Source organism: Xyrauchen texanus, chromosome 35 (assembly GCF_025860055.1).
Source record: "Xyrauchen texanus isolate HMW12.3.18 chromosome 35, RBS_HiC_50CHRs, whole genome shotgun sequence".
Classification (NCBI taxonomy): Eukaryota; Metazoa; Chordata; class Actinopteri; order Cypriniformes; family Catostomidae; genus Xyrauchen; species Xyrauchen texanus.
Window position 1 is genome coordinate 25159565 of NC_068310.1, and position 17804 is coordinate 25177368.

At 37.7% G+C, this 17804-nt stretch overlaps 1 protein-coding gene across 4 annotated transcripts; it reads right to left on the reverse strand.

Annotated features, from left to right (window-relative positions):
* Positions 1-76: 76 nt before the first annotated feature.
* On the reverse strand, positions 77-16829 carry LOC127628786 (la-related protein 4). Of its 4 annotated transcripts, none has more exons than XM_052105672.1 (17): positions 16245-16829; positions 11696-11822; positions 11458-11595; positions 11227-11314; positions 10966-11102; positions 8496-8599; positions 7643-7753; positions 7484-7537; positions 7144-7356; positions 6863-6966; positions 6302-6343; positions 5182-5391; positions 3987-4038; positions 3740-3898; positions 3262-3386; positions 2065-2257; positions 77-627 (listed from the first exon to the last, which is right to left on the reverse strand). In XM_052105672.1, the coding sequence occupies exons 1-17, from the start codon at positions 16356-16358 to the stop codon at positions 229-231; spliced, it is 2370 nt and encodes a 789-aa protein (XP_051961632.1). In that variant the 5' UTR covers positions 16359-16829; the 3' UTR covers positions 77-228. The 4 variants fall into 4 exon arrangements, with proteins under 4 accessions (XP_051961632.1, XP_051961630.1, XP_051961629.1 ...); XM_052105670.1 differs by having other exon boundaries at positions 3262-3383; positions 11452-11595; XM_052105669.1 differs by having other exon boundaries at positions 11452-11595.
* Positions 16830-17804: the final 975 nt, after the last annotated feature.

Here is a 17804-nt window from a genome sequence, read left to right on the forward strand (position 1 = left end):
ATTTCATCATTTTCATATGTATATATATATATATATATATATATATATATATATATATATATATATATATATATATATATATATATATATATATATATATATATATAAAATATATATACATTATATAATATATATACATATATAGAATATAATATAATATATAATATATAATATATATATATATATATCTTATGTGTGTGTAAATATTAATTCATTAAGGATTTCTTTTCAGAGTCTTTCCTTTGGCGATATCGGGGGGATGTTCTGCTCTTTTCCAGTGTGTCTGGAACCTCCCTGGGGGGAACTACGATGGCCAAAAGGAGGGCGTCTCTGCTGCTCTCGAAGCTTGAACCCCCCCGTACTGGCTCTGGGGGGTCCGTTGCTGCGGGAAAAGCCATGGGAGTCACGAGCTGGCCGGCCCTCCTTGGCCTTGCAGTTGCCCCCTGATTCCTGAGGCCGCTCCTGTTTGTTTGCGGGGCTGGAGGGCTGCTCCTCTACCTTGTTTACACGCAGCTCTCTCAGAGGCTGTGCAGTTGCATTGTTGGGGCTGGAACAGGCTACTGGCTGAGGGGGAGGATCCTTGGGTGGTCGCTGACATACTTCAGCATAACTAAGCTTGCGAGGTTCCTAATATGGAGACAAAAAATTAAAAAAGAAAAACAAGTCAAGATGAAGACGGTGGGAAAATTGACAAGATATCAATTAGGACTAGGGCCATTTGAAAGGATAAGTTTCAATTTGGGGTGAACAATGTCATCATTTACACACCCTCATGTCATATGACCAGTTCCAAATTTGTATGACTTTCTTCCATGGAAACAAAAAAAGATGTTACACTGAATCTAAGGGATGGTAAGATGTCACTTTCATTGCATTTTTTTTTTATACAATGAAAGTTTGTTGACTGAGGCTAACATTCTGCCCAACATCTCCTTGTGTGTTCCACAGAAGAAAGAAAGAAAATCAAAAGAGCTGGAACAACACTGCCACAGCTCTGATTAAGTATAGTGCAGTGGTTCCCTAACTGGGTGCCGCCAGGACTGGCTAAGGGTGCTGCGAAATTTCTGCTCCGTTTAATATTTTAATAGCCACCAGTTAAAAGTGCCAGCAGTTCCGAATACTGACACAATTCCGTACCCACTCGCTGTTTGTCTGCAGCCGACGTCACATGCGTATGTGCCCATGCGCTCTCGTGCGCTTGTTTCTTGTGGTGAATGCAGCTGCACGTGTGAACATTTAAACGTGCTTCTTGATGCAATATGAATGTAAACAATGAAGTTAATGTATTAAGGGAGTGTTAACAGATGGGACAAAAATCTGTGTCATATTTATAGCGATATTAACGTAAGCCATTAATTTATTACGTGATGTAGACAGGACAAAAAACTTATAATTAAAATATCCGATCTGTGCAATGTGTAAATGCAGCCTAATAGATGTGCTGCAGCTGTTATAAGCCTATCTATTGTTAATATTAATCAAACAACAATGTTGACAAGAAAAAAAAGAGAAAAGCTCTTACAGTCCTTGACTGGACAACTTCAGAAGCTTTAACCGCAATAAACTTCAGTAACAGTTCATCTTTTCAGTCAAACTCTGACAGTATTGAATCTTTATTAATGTATATCTAATAACCACACAGTAAATTTAAGCTGTTCTATTTTTCATTGAATTACTTCTTTTTTTTTTTTTATGTTTTTATATCACAATGTTTTTATTGATATTGGCTGCTGTTCCTACTGTCGACTGTTCTCTATTTTATTACTAGCTCTTGAAGAATTACTTTAAAAACTTGAAGCAATGTTTAGGACAAACACTTGATGGCTACATTAATTTGTTAATATTTAAATCAATATTAAACATTTTAAATAAAAGGAGCATTTTCAATTGCATATTTATTTATTTCAGCAGTTGGGGTGCCGTGAAAAAAAAAAAAAGGGGTGCCGCAGTTTTAAAAAGTCTGGGAACCACTGGTCTAGAGTTAATAAGGAAGACCAAAGACTTACCGCTGACATCTTAGCCAGTCTAAATATAATTGTCAGTGTGTGTGACTCTATAACTCACCAGTGCCAGGGTGCTGGAGGAGGCAGAATTACACTGGGGGGCTGCAGGAGTGGCTGAGCTGGGTTGAAGCTTGGGGCCAGGTGTTGTTGTGGAGGGGGTGGGTGGCACGGCTGCAACAGGCGCAGCGGTCACAGACGTCTCTTTATAAACCGGAGTCTCCACCTTCTCCATTTTTTTCTCCAGGTGGTTTGAGCTGCAAAACATGAAAGAAAAAAAAAAAAGAAAAAAAAAAAAAAAATAATCACCAGAATACTATCAAAACACAGGCACTGATAGAAGCAAGCTGCAAATTCCACTCACAGCATGCCTGTGGCTTTTGAACATACAAGGGTTTTTTCACATTTTGACCAATTAATTTCCTTTCTAGTCATTTGTGACTACTCCCTTTCCATGTGGGTTCAGCTTCATCATTAGCCATGTTTAAATCGTCTCTAAAAACATTTTCATTCTGGAGCTTTTGAATAGATCATTGAATATCACTGTCATTTTGTTTGTTTGATCTGTAAAGCACTTTGGGTCAAATTCTGTTGTTTTTAAATGTGCTCTATAAATAAAGGTTGACTTGACTTACTGAATAAGGATTTTTAAATCATTTTGATTCAGACAAATTTGCTAATGAAGCATTCAGACCACATTGAAAACCTTTTTTTTGTGTGTCAGTTTTTCATTGAATTGGTCAATTTACTCAATCTCAAAAACACACTGGCTTGTCAGGATGAGTTTTATTGTACACAAGAGCAATATCCAGCTGATTAAATATTTTAGAGTCAAGCTAAAAGGTGAAGCGGAAACATTTTTCAGTGTTAAAACCCGCTCTCCCATCCCAACTTAATATGCAAAGACAACTTTCAGTAAGCCATTCGTAGGTTGATTTCCTTGAACTGTAAACGCTGTCACACTGTTTGTCTGAGCTGCCTGTTCAGCCGACGCAGCAACATTGACTCAACCAATGGTCTGAGTTCGAGGTGTGACTTTATCTTTTTGATCAACCAATAGAGGATGTATACGGACAGCTGTTTGAAAACGTTTACTAAAAAAAAAAAAAAATTATCCTAAAATTATAATCCCTATAGGTATTTCTATAACAATAAAGATTTCATGAATTTACAAGTAGTATAATATTTTCCATGACTGGGAATCTGGACATACAGAAGAGGACCAAAGATGTTCTACATGCATCTTGCAATAAAAGCTTACCTGGAGTTGACAGGATCAGGGATGTGTGCAGTCCCCTTGACTGCAGTCTGGCTGGGCCTGGATATAGTCTCCTCAGAGACTGGTTCTGCAGCACTCAAGGTGGACTCTTTGTTTGAATCCTGCTGCTAAAGGAAAATGAAGGCAGCAGCTATGAACAAACCAAACCAAACAATGTGGCCACTGTGGCAGGTAATCCACTAAAAGAACTGAGAAATTCTGCTCAAATATTATTATTTGTTTAATTTTCTTAACTTTTTTTTTACAATTTATAAGCATGCAGTTACATGCTAAGAGACCCCACTACTAAATACAAACACAAGTGGTCACAAGAGACACATCAGAGACAAATGACCACGATTCCACCAGGTATAAACAATGTGATTGCCTCTTGTGATCAGGTCACCTGAGATGGAGCTTAATACCAGGTGTAAACAGTGGCTGTGTGGTGTGAAAAAAAGCTGTCAAACCCCAAACTAACCCTGTCCTTATTCAGGCCCCGTACGACATCAGAGAGGCGATTCTCTAACACAGGCTCCCCTTGCGGACTGACAGAGCAGCCAGGCAGCGGGGGGAAGTTGGAGGCAGCCAGGTCAAACTTGGGGGGAGGTACCTTCACTTGAGACAGAGGAACTGGTCTCTGAGGAAAAAAAAAAAAAAAAAATTAAGGCATAAACAGAAAATGCCTTTAACTGTAAACAGTAATACAAAATATATAAATGTATTACTGTTGTGCGATCATCCTCTCTTCGCCTTCGAGTGCCTCTGTATGTTGTTCTCCTGAAACAAAAAAAAGATTATTAAGAGAATAATTTAAAAAAATGTGCCATCTGAATGATTTTAAGTTAACATCATGAAACACTCCTAAATCTTTCAGAGCTATCTTTTTCATAATCGCACCACGTTATGAGGATGAACTAAAGGATTTTGCATTTGTAGGTCATGTGGGATCAGGAAAGGAAAGTTGAAAAGAGAGACTAAGCATGACTCCTGAAAAACAAAATTCTGTGATTACTCATCCACAAGTAATATTGTTATATTTTAACAGTTCCAAATAGAAAACACGTTTACAGGTTGATGCCAAGGGTGAGTTCAACCAAAAATGAAAATTCTCTCATTATTTACTCACCCTCATGCCATCCCAGATGTGTACAACTTTCTTCTGCAGAACACAAATTAAGATTTTTAAAAGAATATTTCAGTTCTGTAGGTACATACAATGCAAGTGAATGGGTGCCCGACTCGAAGTCGTTTGCCTTTATCCCTCGTCTTTTGTGTTTTATTGTTGTTTTTACCCTCCAGCCTCCTCCCAGGTCGAGCAAGGCAGGGATGTCCTGTCGGCAGATGGGGCAGCAAAGTGTATGTCATGCCGGGGGCTCCCGTGTAGAGCGGAGGAGGGCAGGGCTGGAACAACACACACCCGGTCCCCAATCAGCCTGATGGGGCGCGCGAGGGGTAAAGGCAGCCGGTGACGATGCTTTGAGAGAGAGAATTACAGGCAGCTGCTCTGTGCGTTTATGTTATGTTTGTGTGTTCATTAAACTATTATTTATATTGTAAAGACGGTTCTCGCCACCTCCTTTCCATTGAATGTTTTAAAGATTCATTTTATGATTTATGGAGCTTAACATTTTTGCCACCCATTCACTTGCACCGTATGGACAAAAAGAGCTGAAATATTCTTCTAAAAATCTTAATTTTTGTACTGCAGAACAAAGTCATACACATCTGGGATGGCATAAGAGTGAGTAAATTATGAGAATTTTCATTTATGGGTTCCACAAAAGAGTTTTACTTTGCAAGTTCAAAACTTGCAAGTTAAGAAAACCAACAATAGACTGGTTCTTTAAAGAGCACAGACTCCAACATGACTTCACTCATGACAAAATGTAGCATTGAATATTAAATAATAGCCTGACAAACCTTCCACACCCCACCATGTTACTATCATCTGTTGGCTCATTGCAAGCCAGGTGTGGAAAAGATGAATTGAGCTCGGTGGATGACAGCAGCGAGCCGCTGCTTGTGGGAGGCTGGGGACTATGCAGGCCAGACAGCCCATCCACAACAGTCACCAGGGACACAGTGGAAGACAGCCCATCATTAGACCTTGTCTGAGGCTTCGCATGGTTCCTACTCGAAAAGTAGAAAAACAAATCTGGATGAGATTTGCTTTACTGCATTAACCATTTGTAACAGTGTACTGTATCCATTTGAAGTTTTTTATAATTTTTTTTGCAGACAACGTAAATGATGATCTTTCAATTAATGGGAAGCATGCAATGGTTTAACAACATAAATGAACGGACAAACAGGCAATTTCTGTCTTTCACATCAGTACCTTCTCCTGGCAGTGAGTGAACATCAAACATTCTTTTTTTACTTCACAGACAGACTTAAATTTAAAAGGTAAAGTGCGTAATTTTGCACCACTAGCGGAATTACAAAAACAATAACTGTTTTCAAACGGTTTCCCCTAACACTCCCTCCATATGCAATACACCATTCAGTTGCTTTGTCAGGATGCTCAAAACAAACAAACAAAACTTTGATAGTCCCACAGAGCCACAGTGCTAGACTTTTAGTAAATCAACTTACAAATTACCTATAGTTGCCTCTGCATTTTAAGGTGGGATATGAGAAGATATTTTAAAATCAGAAAAAAAAATTCACACATCATCTTCGAATTAAATAAAACATGGTCTGGAATGTTTGAGAACACTGCTCAAGGAGATCATTCAACATAAAAGCTGTTATTCTAATGATTTGAGTGCCACATTTATCCCAAAGAATATCAAGGATGTTGCTCGAACACAATAATGTTAGTTATGATGAAACTTAATCAAGTGGATATAAGTGAAGCACTAAATCTTCCATAACACCATCAGATCATCTAATAATACTGATGAAGGAAAAGGGAAACCTGAATTTTCAATGTTGGGTAGCTGAATGTCAAAAGTTGATATTTAAGCTGTCTGGGAAAAACAGTAAGAATGGATTGATGATAAAATTAACATGACATTTGAAGTTTTTAAAGTTGTACCTGAAGGCATTTATTACATTCTTTCTTGAATAGAGGGGAACACTGTGGGAAGAGTTAAAAAAAAAAAAAAAAAAAAACACAGCCAAGTAATTTTCCACGTGACTACCTATATTCTAATGGGTTGTTCACACAAAGCATGTATTTGCATCTGTCTATGCTGTTTTAAAAAAATAATAATATGTAAACATCCACTAACTAGACATCTTTGAATAAACAGCAAGAAAAAGTGCAACAGTCACTGTCACGCAGGAGCGCAACATTTTTTAGATGCTGCGTCTAGTTAAAAATAACTTCTAAAACAACATGTCTCAAGATATAATGTCCCGAGACACCTGCATTCTGTTTGTGCTGCATCTAGCTATTTTTAGCGCAAAAAACATTTAGTCTGAACGGCCCCTTACAGTTCAGAAAAGAACTTTCAGCAAAACAAATATAAAAATGGATATGCAGGTATCAGAAATTCTTTACAATAGTAAGGTTAGAGCTATCTAATTTATTTATGAATGACTAAGGCATATAATGTGAAATGGCATACCAATAAAAGACCCCAACTCAACCTACCGGTTCCTGCTGAAAGGACGGTTAAGGTTGAGAGAATTTGAGCCAGTTTTGTAGTGTCCAGGTGAGCTAAACCCATTGATGAAACCACTGTTTGGAAAAGGTGCCTGTAAACAAACACAATGTCTTTTCAGTTTAACAATAAGGACCCCAAGGTTCATGCCAAAGCCACTCTGAAATTCTATTTGCCTAAATTGCAAGACCCTCTAATAAAAAATATAAGTATTATTGCCCATTCACTCTCTATCAAATTTTTGAAATGATCAGATTTGTTAAGGCCTAACCAGAGGAGTCTCAAAGTAAGGAGTAGGAGATGGAGTCCAGGTAGGAGGGACAATGCCATAAAGTGGGTACTGCTGCTGGGGGCTGTAAACAGGATGCATGAAGAGAGGGGAGTTGTACTGAGTCTGCGTGTGAGATTGCTGAGTGTACAAGCTGCAGTCCAGGCTGCGGTAACCATTCTTAGCAAAGAATGTGTTGATGGCTTTTATTCTGGCCTAAAAAAAGGAAAAGGACATGGTTAAGGATAAGAAAGGATAAGAAAACGTATCTGATGTGTAAACAGAAATATTAATGTAGAACAAAAAATATAACACTTTTATAGATAAACTCAAATGAACATACCATGATTGGTTTTTCCTGAAATGTCTTAACTTCTTCCCTTAAATATTTGTACGCCTGCATGGATGGAGGTGACAAAAACCCAACTCATTAGTTTCATTTAGCCAGAAAAGCATTTTGTTCTGTATGAAAAGAAACTAATTTAAAAACAGAAATTCCTACCTGTTGAGCATCTGTATCCGATTGGAATGTTATGTACCAGTTGTTGTTGTGCGCAAACTCCACGCTTATAACCTTGGGACAGTTGTCATTCTTGAACAAGGCTTCCACTTCCTGGTGAGAAAAAAACAACAAATAAGAGTGTCCAACAAAATCTAATATACACTATATTACAGGAAATTTCACCCAAAAATTAAAATTCTCTCATCATTCACTCACCCTCATGCCATCCCAGATGTGTATGACATTCTTCAGAACACAAACAAAGATTTTTAGAAGAATATCTCAGCTCTGTAGGTCCATACAATGCAAGTGAAAGGTGACCAACATTTTGAAGCTTTTAGATCACATAAAGGCAGAACATAACAGGCATAACAGTAATCCATAAGTCTCCAGTGGTAAAATCTATATCTTCAGAAGCAACAAAATAAGTGTGGATGAGAAATTGATCAATATTTCAGTCCTTTTTACCATAAATTTTCCTCCCTGCGCAGTGGGTGGCAATATGCCAAAAGAATGAGAATCGCCAAAAACACAAGAACACGAAAGTAAAAGTTGAGATTTACATCAACAAAATGACTTAAATACTGATCTGTTTCTCACCTAGACCCATCACATCACTTCTGAAGACATGGATTAAACCACTAAAGTCGTATGGATTACTTTTTTGCTGTCTCTGTGCATTTGGAGCTTAACATTTTTGTTACCATTTTTATTTGCGTTGTATGGACCTACAGAGCTAAGATATTCTTCGAAAGACATGCACATCTGGGATGGCATGAGGGTGAGTAAATGATGAGACAATTTTTGGGTGAACTATTCCTTTAAGATTCTACATCCTGATAAAACATTTTACCTCAACAGGTGTCGTTTCTGGGACTTCTCGCAAAATGATGATGCAACGCTTGTGATTTGGCCGTACTTTTTCCCCTTTCTCGTCAACTTGAACCATGGGAGAGGCTGAGGGAAAAGACATTTAAGGAGGGAAAAGACATTTAAGGCATCAAAACAGTATCAGGGTTCCCACTCTTATCAATGCACAATTTTCCAGGACATTTTATGTGCCACCCGGTTGTAATATTTAAGCAAAACACATGAGAGGTCAAATAAAATAGTTATTGGGAGGTTTTTATTTTTTCAAAATCTCATATTTGACAGTTTAATTAACTGTAATAATCAAAATGGTGTCTAAAAAATAAAAAAAATTCTCCCTAATTTGGTATGCCCAATTCCCAATGCGCTCCAAGTCCTCGTGGTGGCGTAGTGACTTGCCTCAATCTGGGCAAGTCACTACTTAACGCATCCACTTAAATCAAGCTTTTATTTAGCTGTTTCTGTGTGTTTTGGCATTAGTTTCTCACCTCCGTATAAGCAGTTTGCTTCATGCCCCAATGTAATAATTAAACTCCAAAAAGCTATGATTTCATTAAAATACATAAATAGTCTATATGCGTTCCTCCTTCAGCCATGCTTCTAGACCACGCTGGTTTATTTAAATCAGAGTGCGCATGTGTGGGGTTTAATTATTAAACTGGGGCATGTAGCAAACTGCTTATCCAGAGGTGAGTAAATAATATAAAAAAATATACAGAAACAGCTGTGTACCCTTTTGCTGAAATGAAAGAAAAGAGAACCTACTAATACGCATGTGACAGTATTCAGTTAAATGGTATATCACAGTAATTAATATGCACAATATTTTTATCGTGGGCACTTCAAAATACAGTAAATAATTCTAGATAACCATTTAGTCATTTGTTTTTCTGATGGCAGTAGTTTTTGTCCCATCAACGAATTAAGATTTCCAACACTGCTATTATTCTGCACAAATGACACATGCACTCTCTAATGTATACAAACCAGTGTGGTCTAAAAGCATGGCTGAAGGTGGAATGCAGCCAACCCTTTAACCCATTTTTGTAATGTAAATCAATAACGATATAAAGCTTCAGCATTTATCGTGATGTTAAAATTTGATACCATCACATGCCTACCTACTACCACATACACACACAAATACATCACTGTTTAACAGTCCAAAAAAAAAGCTTTTATATTAATTTAATAATCCCTGCATGTTCCACGTTCATAATGTGGGGGACAATTTCATTCACTTAACTTTTCGTTGAGAATCTGTAAACCAATCCATACAGATGAACAAATTAAATCAATAGTCTTGTCTTTGTATCAAACTTATTACCGAATCTGCACGAGTAAATCAGCTCTTCCACATCCCTCTCTTGTGCAGATCATTGAATGCTTGAGTTTAGTGTAAGCGCATGCAGAGATTAAGTTACAAGCAAGTTTGTCGCATATTTATTGAACTTACAATTCGACATGACAATGACATTGCACTGCGTCTCGATATGCAAGCAATGCAATGATCGCTCCTGTTTATTATCAACAAATCAAAGCTGTTAACATAATCATGCAACAGAGCGATCTAGAGTTTCCGCCTTTCATATCGCTGCATTTTCATATTGGTCCCTCATATTACAGCACCTTAGACAAGAAAGGCAGAATAAGCAAAAATGCTTTGTGTAAAGTACTACCACAACTATTATGGGTTAAGAGAACCTAATGCAGGGAGAAGAGAAACACTTTCACACCTGTAACTTTTGTCATCTCCAGTTCTAACTGACCTATAGAGGTATTTTCTCTGCCATGTTCAGTCAGTTTGGTAAATATAAATATTTTATGTAAAAAAAAAAAAAAAAAAAAAAAAAATAAAAAAATATATATCTATATGTATATATGATAGCTGTTTGTGATATATATATATATATCACAAACAGCGTGTCATACATGCACATAGACGCTTTTCTTAATAATATAAAAAGTGTTTCTTCAAGCGTGTCTGTGTCTACGGGCAAATAATTTATAATATTAATAAGAATAGCCTAATAATAATAAATACATTAAAGAGAAAACGAGCCAAATATCATCTTGACATTGTCAAAGGCATCAGCTATTGGCGATCACTCTGACCATCGTCGATCCCAGAGATCATCGTCTGTCGGCACAACCCCAATGTACTTTTCTCTCATAAATTAACAAAATGTTCAGACAGACTCCTTGCTGTTTTTCTGACACATTCAGAATAATTACCGCTTTCACTTTGTGCGTGCACTTGTAAAATTTATATTTTTAAAGGCTCATTATTACGGTTTAGTATTTCTCTGTAATGTAAAACAGTGTTAGCAATGTTACTTAAAACATTTTTCACAGCCCTGGAACTCAAACCATTTTCTGATTATATTATATATTTTTATTAAATCAAATAAATTATATGCATAGATTTAAAATAAGGTAAATCAGACACTTACATTTCAGTACATCCAGGATGAGGTCCATGTCAGTTGTAAGGACCTTGATGCCTTCCATGCTGGCAATAGTCCAAATGGGGACAAACTGGTCACTGTCCATTTGAGATATTAGGTAAAGATCCTTAGATAAGTTCTCCCTGTGGGATGCAAGAAAAGCATCAGTAAATGCAGTTTAAGGGAGGAGAGTGGCTGTAAAGTGCTGTTTACTTGGTTGCATTAAATTGAAAGCTGAAATACATCGCATTTCAGGACTGCACTTACCTGGAGAAACAGAACTCCAATTCTTTTTTAAGGGACTCACGCAAAATCTCTTCAGAAATGGGCTGTTCCTCCGGGAGCTTGGACTCCACTGTGTGCAAATAATGTCCATAAACATGACCGGATAAGTGCATAACACATGCATGGCACATTTAGGTTATTTATATGTAGTATGTGAACTGTAGTATATTTCTTAAATAAAGGATGCATCAAATATTTCTATTATACCATTACTTGCAGTAGCATTCTCGCAAACAGGCAGGCTTTCGTCAGGGGAATCCATCCCGTTCACTAAACCCTCTACAGCAGAAGAGGTGCTGTTGTCTTTGAGAGTGGGGAAGCCTGGTCCGTATTGTTTACCAAAAGATGCATCTAATTAATTATAGAAACAATGAAAGAGGCATTAATAAATAATGAAAATTGGTCCTCCATGTCATACTGCTCACTGAAAATGTATGGAAATTTCCCCTACCTTCAGCCATATTGTTCTGGGACCAGGGGGAGGCCTCAGTGCCATCCACAGGAGCCTCATTTTGTGTCACAGGAATCTCCTGCCACACCTTGGCATTTGGGTTCAGACCAGCTCCTTTAGCAGTGACCTGAAAAAAAGTTAATTTATAGCGCAATACATTCGATTCAATATGCGTTTGCTTCAAAATATAAAGAAAACCTTTTAAAATGCATTTTTAACCATATAAACCATGATGTACATATTATATTTATTTGAGCAATTATGCTTCTTAATTATAATAAACATCAAAAACAAAAGCAGCTGTAAATAATGCACACAGTATAATAACAAACACTGCTATAATAACATTTTAAACAACGGACCCTTTTCACGCTTTCGGAATGTGCAAGTAAACGATTGCGGGGTAAACTTCGATAGTAGTGGATGGGAGTGAATTGGAGACCACGCCAAATATAATTTTTGCTTAACCATTTGAAACACCACTTATGTTTCTAACTTTCCAAAAGAAGAACAAAATAGAGAGTGAAGGATTAGGACAGTCAGAACAGATAAGATGGCAAATTTACTGTCACTTTCTCAGCAGCTGTATTAGAAACCTCATTGCAGCTGTGGCAACTCATTTTTTTTTAAACCAATTCCAGGGTTATCAAACACTAAATAATTAAAACAATAAATAATTTTAAAAAAATGGCAAAAATAAAACGTTTGCTAGATTTATGCTGCTAAATAACAGGGAAATGTGCCATCACAGCTGTGAAAAGGGTCCCTTTATGATTATCCAGCTTTGTACAGTCTACATCACAGATTTCCACAGATGTAATCACAGTTTTGGATCTGGAGTTGTAGGGAGTACTTTCTTTACAACCAGTGATTTTAGACCTAATTTCAGTTTTTTATTTTTCATCAAAAACCACATCACAGTAGCTTCAGATTAAACAACACTCCTGAAGAGTCAGCGAATGCAGACATCTGACAGCTACAGGTCACTAAAGTGTCTTAAGCATCACAAACCCATAACAAGAGATGCCTGGAAAAGAATATTAAGAAATTTGTCAAATGATACATAAAATATAGAGGAATTCACCGCAGGGCATTTTTGCCTGCATTTTAAATATGTGGGTAATTCAGTGGCATTTTTGCCACAGTCTTTTTTAATTTCTGACCCTGTCTGTTTAAATATTTAAAGCACACTACAGAGCTCTAGAAATTCCTTATTCAAGGACAACATTTTTACCCCAATGAATTAGCATCTTAGGTATGAGGAGGAAAAACTGATCAGTTCCTCTCTATAGACACTGAGTGACACTGAGGCAAGACTAGACCACTTAACCTGCGTTTCATTGACACCACTTCCCCTCAAAAAGTAACATACAATATCAGTTATTACTCAGTGAGTAGGCCAAGTGTTTCACCAGACATAAAAGATGGTACTTCAGTTAATGATAATATTTTGAATACGTTAACACACCATAACACAGCTGATACAACAATTCTAACAAATCCACTCGGTTTGAATATTTTGCTTTACAATACATTAAGAGTACAACGCGTTTAATTAGGTCATAACACTTTTGTCTGATCTGCCTCCAAAAACAAGCACGGGAAGCTAGTCACCCAAAAACTCACCTCGAGAAATAAAAGCATTTCCCTATCTGTCTATTTAAACGTTGATGTAAAATAAAGGCAAAGTCGTTTAAGTGGTCTGTGTGTCTCTTTAACACTGCTCCAAACTCGAATGGACCGAATCAGATTTGTAACACTCCCGCGTGTGGCAACCGGCATCCACTGACCACTCTCTTGACCACTCTAGCCCACTGATCTATAGTCAGTGCTCTAGCTCCTTCAGTCAATATTCACACACACACACACACACACACACACACACACACACACACACACACACACACACACACACACACACACACACACACACACACACACACACACCGAGGCGACCAAGAAGCACATTTGTGCGTCTTCCGCAAATGAACCGCCAAAGCAACGTTTTACATCACAGTTGGTCGCGAGGACTGTCAGTCAAGTTCTCATCGCTTCTGCGGTAGAGGTTCAACCTTTCCCTGGCTGGCAGCAGGCATCATTAGCAAAGACTTACACAATTTCGGTTAAAAGCTGGCACAAAACAACAGTTCCTCGTAATAACAGACAGCTTTTAATCCTCTGTTTTCCACACACCATTTAGGTGCGAACGAACACCGTTGCTGTAAATAGTGTATTTTCTTATACGAGATTTAAAAAAAAATAAAAAAAAATTCTAGGCTGATGATAACATTTTAAAAAGCCTTTACTTTAAAAATGTTACAAAAGAAAACACCCTAAAGGCATTAATATATATTTCTACTTGGGCGTAAATAGATACTCTTATAAAATTGTGCTTTTACAATAGTCACTAACTAAACTCATTTTTGGCATAATGTTGACTAATACAAAAATTAATGTTGATTTGTTCCTCCTTTTCTTTTAAAAATAGACACTTAATGTGAATGGGGTCAATCCAAAAAAATACAGTTTCTGTGTAAAATTATTTCAAATTGTATAACTTAATTACCAACAATTAACAGAATAATAGTAATATAGGGATAGTTTAATTAAAAATCATCACTTATTCACCCTCATGCCATCCCAGATGTTTATGACTTTTTCTTCACCAGAACACAAAAGATTTGTATTAGGTATACCTCAGCTCTGTAGGTCCATACAACGCAAGCGAATGAGGGCCAGAACTTTGGAGCTCAAAAAAAGCAAATAAAAGGCAGCAAAAAAAGTAATCAATCCATTTCTTCAGAAGCTATTTGATAGAAGTGGGTGAGAAACAGATCAATATTTAAGTCCTCTTTTACTTTAAAATGTACACATTCACTTTATTTTTCTTTTGTTTTTGGCAATTTGTATTCTTTGTGCATATTGCCACCTACTGGGCAGGGAGGAGAATTTATAGTAAAAAAAAAGACAAACATTGATCTATTTTTCAAGCACACTTATATCACTTTAGAAGATATGAATTTAACCACTGGAGACTTATGGATTACATTTATGCTACCTTTAGGTGCTTTTTGGAGCTTCAAATTAATTGGTCACCATTCACTGATTGATTTTTTAAATTTTTTTAATCTGTGTGCAGATGGAGTTAAATCTTACACATCTGGGATGGCATGAGGGCGAGTAAATTAGTGTTTTCATTTTTGTTAACTATTTCTTTAATAAAAGTGCTTTAATATAACAAGCTTCAAATTTCTGCCTCGAAACCCTTCAAAACTAGGCCCCATTCACTTCCATTGGAAGTGCCTCACTGTAACCTCGATGTTTGCTTTTTTTAAAGAAAAGGAGGGACGAGTCAAAATCGTTTATTGTGGTAATCAATATCATGCCACAAATGCTGTCGATTGAGCTTAACTTGTATTGAACCCGGAAAGTGCCTTTAACACAATAGCATGAATAGCGGTTTCAGCTCGTTGTAGTGTTTTTAAACACGATACGTTTAAAAATGTGGCTACAAATTGTGCAGCTACACCAAATAATAGCAGGTCATTTCACATGCCCACGGGGACGCCATTGGGAACAACCACCTGCTACAAAATCCTCATACCAATAAACTTGTTCAAAAACAACTGTTAAGCTTTGTGTGCCTAAAACACAATCGATACAAAAAGCCCATTTACGTTACTCGCACAAGTATCAGCTATTTCTGGAGAGACAGGGAGATAATTTATGCCGACATATTGTTATTCTTGCTACGGGTCCTCCCAAGCAGCAATGCAGCAAATGTTTCATACGTCGACTTTCATTTGTCATTTCGAACAAATGTTTGCTCTTATTATTACTCAGCAATCAAGATCAGACTTTCAAATGCAATGTTAAACGACTAATGTTTGGAGAGTTCGTCGGCTCTGGCTGCTTTGAACTCGGCGATAGGAGAGCACATATGCGTCATATGACTACGTGAATAAACTTAGGAAAGGAGGCCGCTGAATGGATCTGTGTGAAATACCGGTGAATTATAGCGGTGTTTGCAAATGAGTGGAGTAACCTTAAATCCAAAATCTAATCTAAAACGAACAAACAAACTGCCGCATCAGTCTCGTTTGATAGCATATTGGCTAACGGCTTAGCCGGCTAAACTCCTGTCATCCCCGACAGCCTTTAATCAACAAACGGTGTGTTTGCATGACACAGAGAGAGAGAGAATAGGGAAGAAAGCAGTAATATTAAAACCACAAACATGATGCATTTACAAAGTTCAGTTGCAGATGAGAGATTGCTTTTGCAAGCGAGCCAACTTAAAGATTAATGAATCATAATGTCAGTTGCTAACAAGAAGGGTCTTCAACGACATGGCCAACATGTAATTCAGGTGATGTCAACGCTTGCCAGCTTGCAGCTCCGCTGTGTGAACCGACCGATGGCCTTATATAGCGAGCGATCACTTCCTATGACCCTATTTTTAAGAAGGGCAACGTCCAGAGACCGATCGTCCTGTTGGGAGGGGTACATTAGGGGGTTAACATGAGCAAACCGAGAGGCCCCGACTTACCATGACGCCTGAGTCTCCCCCGGTCCCGGGTGTGATCAAGTCTGCCCCACGGGTTTTGGGTCCCGGTTCAGCCTCCTCCTGCAGCTGCGGCTCTCCGCCCTGGTCTGAACTCATCGGCCACTCCTGGCTCGCTGCGCCTCCGTCGTTCTCTCCCTGCCCCCCACGAGTCACCCTTTTTGCTGATCGAGTAGTTCGCTAATACACCAGAATATGCACGGTAGCCTTAAGTGTCCAAAGGGTCCGGTTGGAGAACCTGAACTTATTGAATGTCCTGTAATGATAGCTCAGTGTTTGAGCCACCGAATGGGCTATTTCTCTAGCTGACTATCTGTGTGCATCGACTATTACGGCGCAAGCTCCGACGTTGGTGAACCGACGGACTTAAATGACAGCGCGAGCTCGGAAAATAGCGTTTTCGTTGCTAACGTGCCTTTCTCGCGAGTTACACATGCGACAATGCCATGGGGCGCATTTTTAAACGGGCGGCTGAAGCGGACACAGGGGACACGCACCTTACCGATGAGTAGGCAGACATTAAAATAGTCCGCCACAGTCCCACACTCCTCGGCGACCTCTTGATACCCTCTGAAGTTGATCTGCTCAACTTCCTGTTAGTGCAACGGCAGACAGGAGGTTTCCTGCCAAAATACAAGCCTTTTCACTAAATAAAAGTTTAATTTCACGACACACTGAAACGGACACTTACCAGAGTTTTCTTGTTTTCTTCTTGTATGATTGTTACCTTTGTTCAGAGACACATTCCATTTCCGTTAGTCTCGTCTGTGAAACTTCGTTGTTGAATCTTTTTATGTTCATACAAATATTTACACACGTTAAGTTTGCAGAAAATAAAAGCTGTTGAAAGTGAGAGGACATTTCTTTTTTTTTTGCTGAGTTTATAAATAATGTGATCCAAAGTGCATTTGAACAGCGGTGAAACACTTTCTTATTATGTGTTACACACATACGAGCAGACAGCGAAGTACGTTTGAAGTATGTTTGGAGCAGAAGAAATTGAAATAAACCTTTGTTTAATTTGTGAAAATTGTCTGCTTTATGCTTGGCTAAAATGCTATTACCAGGCACGATCATATTTTTTTATCAAGACAATTCAGATTGGATCATCATTTTTTTTTTCTAGTAAGACCTTTGATATTAGGGCAAAAATCGTATTATTGATCATTTTTGTATTTGTTTTCCTGTAAAAAATATCTAAAAATCCTTAAAACAAGATCGATTTGATTTATCTTGTTTTAGAACAACACTGCATACGATATTTATGTTTTCAGAACAGAATGTATTTTTAACATGTGTATTTTGTCTTACTGAGTTTTTATAGTCAAAACAAGTGAAAACATCTACCAGTGCTTAAGTAATCCAAAGTATTTAGAATACATTACTGACCTAGAGTAATCTAACGGAATACATTACAAATTACATTTTACAGCATGTATTCTGTAATCTGTAGTGGAATACATTTCAAAAGTAACCCTCCCAACCCTGCCAATAACAAGGTGGTTACTGAGATTTGGATGGTCATGTGATAATAAACATGGCAGC